Raw genomic sequence first — 7462 nt, forward strand, 5'->3', positions numbered from 1 at the left:
CAGACGGAGCGGCCACCTCTGGAGGGGGCCGCGCCGCCGAAGCGTCCGCCTCGCCGACCGACTCTCCCTCTGATGCTGCGGTCGACATCTCATCCTCCGCAGGAGCACCGAAGGAGACGCTCAGCCCGCTGGGCGGGGAAGCGTACTGCTCCGGGAACTCGACGGGACCACGCTGTGTGACAGAAGACCGCAGGGCTTTCTGGGCCGGCGGTGCGTTCTGCACGGTGACAGTTAAGTCCCCCCCGCGTCTCGCCGCGGTGGCCGAAAAGCATTGACGGCTTAACGACGGACCGCGAGAGGAAGACGGGGGGAGCCGCCTCGCGAACGAGCGGCGGGACTTCAGCGTGCTCATGGTCATGCATTCGCAATGAATGCATTCACCATCCATGAACGCTGCCTCAGCGTGCTCACTCCCCAAACACGTGAGGCAGTGATCATGTCCGTCCGCAGGAGGGAGGAAACTACCGCATCCTGAAGCGCACGGCCGAAAAGCCATTCTGAAAAGAACGTCTTACGGCCGCGAGAAATTGCTCTTTTAGCTCCCGGTCTGCCCAGGGAAAAAGCCGCGGGGCGGCTGTGCACTCAACGGGACTCTCTCGCTGGAAAGCAGAGCGGCTGTAGTGGCCGTGAAAACGGCAGCCCGCGGGAGATCGCTGACGGCTGCAGAAGGATAAGCTCTTTTAGTTGCAGCACGTCAGGAGAGAGAGCAGGAACTCTGGAAGAACTCTTTTCTTTTGAAGATTGTAGACTCTTTAGCAGAGAAAGCAGGCTCAACATTCAGACGGATCTGAAGCGAAGAAGCTGTCTGACTGGCGCATGACGTCGCTATTTATACCCGTATGTACGGGGCGTGGCGCATCATGCAAATGCCACTCGCCAATTTTCATTGGCCTTTTGTATAAGGCTCAGATATGATTGGATTCTAAGCGAATTCCCATGTAACGTCGAAGTGATTCGACTGAAGGGGAACTAGATTCACTGTTTAGAAACATGCATGCTGAGGACATCTATTGGTTGAAGTCAAGTAAATGCAACAAAAATAGACAGTTATCGTTCACTAGTGTGGACGCAATTATAGTTATCATTATCATTCTTGTTGTGAACAGGCTTTAATGGAGAGTTCACAAAGAAAGCAGTACTACATCTGACTGCAGCTGCATCACAAATGGTAAGTAAATTATTTCATAATGCTTTGTCTGGAAATTACCCCTTTTTTATCACTCACAACCACTAGCAGGGGGGTGCTGATACTGTGTCTTATGACATAACATAAGCCACTCATAACAGCGGCCAATTATTGAGAAGCCTTAAAGGACACACCTCTTAAAAACAGGTTGTTTCAGAAAGAGAGTCAAAATGACATTTTTTTTTACTTTGTTACCATTATAAGTAAACCTCAAGGAACATATTAAAACAGTAAAAATATCCATGTCATGACCCCATTAACACAGTTCCTTTTTTGCATTTATTCAATCTGAACATTATTTAAATTGAAACCATAAAGTCTACGGAAAATTATTTTTAATTACTGCAGATTAGCATTGAGGTTTTTGTTTTCTATGAATTTTGAATTCAGATATTAGCGTGTTGAGGCAGAGTAAACCGTTGTTTTTCGAAATATCTTTATTATTTGTATTATTAGTAGTAGCTATACTGTACTGGAAACTGCTGCCAGTGTCTCTAGGCAGATGAAGTTGGTGAACAACACTTTTGCCAATGTATGCAGTGACACTGCAGATATCACTGTAGATTTTAAGTTTCTGAAATCTGAATGTGCAGCAGTCTGATTAATACACTTTATGTAATCACTCATGGTTCACTTCCTATCAGTTGTGAACATGAAGGGAACCAATGCAGTACAAGGTGAACTAGATCCATATCCAAACAACTTGTGTAAAAGTGTTGTTGTAATGTTTATGTCTGGTTGTTTCCTCACCTTTGGTTTTATGGGTTTGACTGTAGAAATATCGGTCCCCTCTGCTCTTTGCCTGCTGGAGTCGAACACCTTCCTTTTTTTTGCCGCTGTCTTCTGGCAGATTTGCGCATGTTTTTTCTGCAACAGTTAATAAGATGGAAAGGTATCAGTTAACCGTGACAGCACTGCGTTGGTTGAGTAATAATATAAAGGTTTTGTGTTTACTTTGTGATCTGAGAGAAATACTTCCCTTGCTGCTAATCTTGATATACCAACTATAACAACATAATTGGTTAGTATATTGCTGGGCAACACATAATGTACTATAAATGAATTAAATTGGTATTTTTAATCACAATAAGACAGGAAATTAATCAAAAGTAACAATGAAGACTATTGTAATGTTACAAAAGATGTGTATTTCGATTAAATGTTGTTTTTTTGGTAAAACAAAAAAAAAGTACCACAGTTTTTAGAAAAATTCTGAAGAATCATGTGACACTGAAGACTGGAGTGATGATGCTGAAAATTCAGTTCTTCCATCACATTTTAAAATACACTACTAGTCAAAAGTTTTCAGACATTTTTTTTTTAAAGAAGTCTCTTCAGCTCACTAAGTATGCATTTATTTGACCCAAAATACATCAAAAGCAGTAATACTGTGAAATATTTTTACTATTTAAAAACTGCTTTCTATTTGAATATATTTTAAAATGTAACTTATCCCTGTGATCAAAGCTAAAGTAGCTGTAGCTTTCAGCATCATTACTCCAGTCTTCAGTGTCACATGATCCTTCAGAATTCATTCTACTATGCCGATTTGCTGAAGAATTTTTTTATTATTATTATTATCATCATCAATTTTTAAAACAGTCAAGTACTTTTTTTCAGGATTCTTTGATAAATAGAAAGACTTAAATGTCAGCATTTATCTGAAATAAAAAGCTGATACACTACGCCATTCAAAAACGGCAGAAATTAACACGTTTATTTGGCAAGGATGCTTTAAATTTATCAAAAGTGATGATAAAGACATTTATAATGTTATAAAAAAAATTCTATTTCAGATAAATGATGTTTTTCGGAACTGTCTATTTACCAAAAAACCTGAAATAAATTCTAATCAGCTTTTTTTTTAGAATCATAGTAATAATAATAATAATAATAATAATATTTTTTGAGCAGCAAATCAGAATATTAGAATGATTACTGAAGGATCAAAATCGTACTGTTTTTGCTGTACTTTGCATCAAATAAATGCAGGCTTGGTGAGCAGAAGACACTTCTTTAAAAAACATTAAAAATCTTACTGTCCAAAAACTTTTGACTGGTAGTGTATATTGAAATAGAAAACTGTTATTTTAAACTGTAATAACATTTTACAGTATTACTGTTTTTGCTGTATTTTCTTAATAAAATCAATTCAGCCTTGGTGAGACTCTAAACCTTTGGACTGTAGTGTACATTTTGTATCATACTGCAACTTGCTACACAACAAATAATAATTCCCATACTGTAACATAATGAAATATATTATTTTATACATTTAATTTAGAATGTCATGTTGGGATTTGTATTTTTATATCTACATGCTTGAATGAAAAGATTCATATCAACCACAAGCTGTCAGTTCATCATCCATTCAAAAATACTTACAAGAACCCTTGAGAAAAAACTTCTTCCGCATATTTTGCAAGGCAGCAGGTCTTCAGAAACAGGAGGAGATTCTGTAGACAAAACACAAAAGCAAATAGTAACAGATCAACATGATTAAACAGAAAAACAACCACAAAAATGATAAACATCAACAGTTCAGCCTGTTTGGGTGTGCCGATTAATTCACTCATATAAAGTGGTTTTAGATCAGCTAAACAAACAAGTGAGAACAGATCAAGCAGAAGCATGAGAAAATAGGTCACTCCTGTCAGTCCATGCAAAACAACTGAGGGACTGACTGACAAGGCAGGAACTTTAATATGTAAAGATGCAGGGCAGAAGAAAATATTTCCTGAATTGTATGTAAAGGATCTGACATGGGATTTTTTTACTTATTACAAACCAAAACAAATCACCAAAAGCTCACATGAATCAAATACCACAACTAAAGCACTTCATCTATCCATATATCTACGTGTGTGTGTGTGTGTGTGTGTGTGTGTGTGTGTGTGTGTGTGTGTGTGTGTGTGTGTGTGTGTGTGTGTACTTATAAACCCTTAAAAAATAACAGTTAAACGTCAGTATTTTCCTACAGGACGTCATTCTCTTCCATGGTGACAACCTCAAACAACAGCGTCCGAATAAACCAAAGCTGCTCTCCTTTGTGAAACCACGCGTATTGAGTGTTAAAGGTAAGACGCCTCATATTCGAAATATTTACATAGGCATATTTTGTTTATTTAAAGCCTTACCGTCTATTTCCTCCATCTTTCTTGCCTGGTAAGACACTAAGGACGATGCTGTGGCAACTAGGCTCTTCTAGGCAGCCGCTCTACATGGCAGTATCCTTATTTTTGATTGGTCTTTTCCCGTTTCCCTGCAGAAATAAACGCCGTGCAGTACCTGCAACTGGCCGCTAGGTGGGACGTGGGAGGCGACCAGACTGGGCATTACAATAGAAAGATTAATAACCACTGATGTTTGACGATATTTAAAAAAAAAAAAATAAATAAATAAAATAAAACATTTGTCTGCATGAATACTTCTGGTTCGTATTTCTGCAATTTGTTTTTCTTCTTATTGTATTTAATGGCACATTTCCAGACCCAAAGCTACTATTTGCAAAAGCAAAATAAAGGAATATTGTCCATGCCAAAAGCCATATTGCACCATATTTCTCTATTTCAAGGATCCTGTTCACATGGCCCTGGCCAGCAACAATCAACATGTGTTTTGGACGAAATGCCAAACAATAGAGGCCTTGTTTAAAAACTGGATTGCTGCTGGGTAGCATCCCAGCACATCTGCCATGTGTGGTGGGAAATGCATGTTAGCAACAGCTGCAATGTCTGGAATTTACTTAGTGAAATCATCTGGGCAGCAATGTTTTATCTGAAATGGCACATACCAATGAGTATCAATGAGAAACTGATTGAATGAGAAATCAATGTTTTATAAGCAAACAAATCGTTCTGATTTACTTACAATGAATCATATTTTTCATTCAATCTTCCTTTTGAGAGACTTTTTTTTACACCTAATGAAACGAGTCAACTCATTCTCATCACATTAGTGAATCAGGCATGTAAATCAGCCTCATTTACAACATGAGAGAAAGTGAGCAGGAAAACAATACAATGTGTAAAGCACATGTGAAAAAATACATTATTTAGCAAGCTTGTAACCACCCAAATCAAATATTTAAAATAGCATTTTTGTCAAATCCACATAATTTACCATAGAAATATTATGTTTTGTAACGTTTATGACTGTTATAGCACCAGCAGTGGTCCGATCTCCTTAAAACTTTCCATGCTTGTTTAGAATCACCCGTCGCATACGCTTACTGGGTTTCTTAAAGTTTTAAAGGGGTCATCGGATGCTCATTTTTTTTACAAGTTCATATGATTCTTTAGGGTCTTAATGACAAGTCTATAATATACTTTGGTTAAAAATTCTCAGTAGTGTAAAAAAACACCCTTTTACCTTGTGAAAATCAGCTCTGCAAAAAATCAACTCATTTTATTGCATGGTCCCTTTACATGCAAATCAGCTCTGCTCGCCCCGCCCCTCTCTGCTGAGGAATTACAAGCCGTAATGTTTACTTTAGCCACATTTAGCTGTGTTTATTGGTGAAACTTGCCAACAAGCATATTATTAACAAAGACCATTTGCAAAGATGCATAAAAACCCTTATTCTCACTTCTCCTGTGGGTGAAGCTGCATCACGAATGATTCACACGAACATGATGCATATGTAGATCGGGATCTGCGCTTTCCTTTTAAAAACGAAAGTAACATTATCCTCTGCCTCTTCAGCTGCTCAGATGTCGGGAGTAAATGACGACTGCTGTGTTCATTATTACTTCCAACAACAGAACACCTCAATCGCTCAATTAGTCTTCCCCTGCACCTGAGTCACACAATGGCGATCATATTCGGACTGTTTCAACTCGGTGAGGGTGGGTATAGACGCTCATGTCAATCAACTGTGTTTCGTCACACCGACAAGAAGCTGAGAATGACCTGATTTTAAAAAAGGGATATTACTTTTAAAGATTAAAAAAATACCACTGGGTGGATTTTTATCACTGTAGGTTGGTTGTGTACACAAACTGCCAACACACGTTAATGTGTGAGAGTCCATAGAATTGTACTGCAGTGTTTTATTCCAGATTGAGCAAAAACCTAGGACTAGCATTTTAAAAGTAGGTTTTTTACATCTTCCCAATCATTTAACAAACAATTTAACTGACAGCAGTGGGTCTAGAGGCAAAGTTGTTCGGAATGAGGAGTTCTACCACATGATATGAATATTGTGCGAATGTGCGATGTACAATCATTTACGTCCTTGAAAAAAAAATTGTGATATTGCCCCCCAGTGGCCTATTTCTTTCACATTTCTCTCAAACCTTTGGGGCCGTGAGTCAAATGGGTTTGTTTAGAACGGCCTCCGTTAACATTGTCTAACAGGTGCTTAAATTTTGTCGCCCAATGGCGGCCATGTTTGTTGAGATAAGCAAATGTCCTTGTAGATACTTGTGGCACTTCGGACCAAGACCGTGCACAAATGGTTGTGCAGTTATAGCCATTTTTATGTTTTTTTTTTTCTCTTATAGCACCACCAAATGACCAAGCTCCACAATTTGTTTCCTATGACCTAAGACTGAGCTCTTACATAAGTGTTCTGAGTTTAGCGAAGATATCTCATTCCATTTATTCCATTTATAGGCATTTTACTAAAAGTGGCCCCCATTCAAAAGTTTTGGCACCCCTTTGCAACGGTGAGTCTAAAGTTTAACTTTTTTGATAATTAATGATATTCACTCTCCATAGAATCTTTCTGCACTGGTTTGGTTCAGATCGGGCGAAAAATCTAGGACTTGTAAGCAAAAGTAGGTTTTTCAAAAAATTCAAAATACCAGAAAATTTCACAGGCTCATGATCAAATCTGAGGCATGCATTTTGTCCGGCGCGAGCCAAGGATTCAACGACAAAACACTTGAGCCTGTGATGAGCTTTATGAACGATTTCGTACTTTTGATTCCCTTGTCAAGTCAATTAGCCAAGCCTTCCATGTTGTAGGCAGTGTGAGTACTACCATCCCTCCAAGTTTCAAGTCTCTATGACTACATATGGCCTGCATGATCAGTTTTACATGGAGATTGTTGTTCTGTGACCATTCTAACAATTACAGTAGAACTTGAACCCATAAAAAATGACCTGTTGAAAATGAAAAAATGAAAATGAAACTGTTTTTTAAAGAATCATATGAGTGAACGAGTCTAAACTAAACGGTTCAAAAGATTCGAATCACTAAGATGAATCAAACGCCCAGCACTGCTGAGCATAAGCAGATAGAATGGTTTTGGATAATCCTTGCATATCATC

General features: G+C 38.4%; 1 protein-coding gene across 2 annotated transcripts in view; it reads right to left on the reverse strand.

Moving 5' to 3' along the window:
* Positions 1–4441, reverse strand: part of zc2hc1a (zinc finger, C2HC-type containing 1A) — a 28177-nt gene extending 23736 nt beyond the window's left edge. For both annotated transcript variants that reach the window (XM_073830468.1, XM_073830467.1), the window contains exons 1-3: positions 4324–4441; positions 3572–3642; positions 1937–2053 (exon numbers count right to left, since the gene is read on the reverse strand). In XM_073830468.1, the coding sequence (XP_073686569.1) occupies positions 1937–2053; positions 3572–3642; positions 4324–4339 (204 nt within the window). In that variant the 5' untranslated portion in view covers positions 4340–4441. The remainder of the gene's footprint in view (positions 1–1936; positions 2054–3571; positions 3643–4323) is intronic.
* Between the last annotated feature and the right edge of the window lie 3021 nt (positions 4442–7462).

The sequence above is a fragment of the Garra rufa genome, chromosome 24 (assembly GCF_049309525.1).
Source record: "Garra rufa chromosome 24, GarRuf1.0, whole genome shotgun sequence".
NCBI lineage: Eukaryota > Metazoa > Chordata > Actinopteri > Cypriniformes > Cyprinidae > Garra > Garra rufa.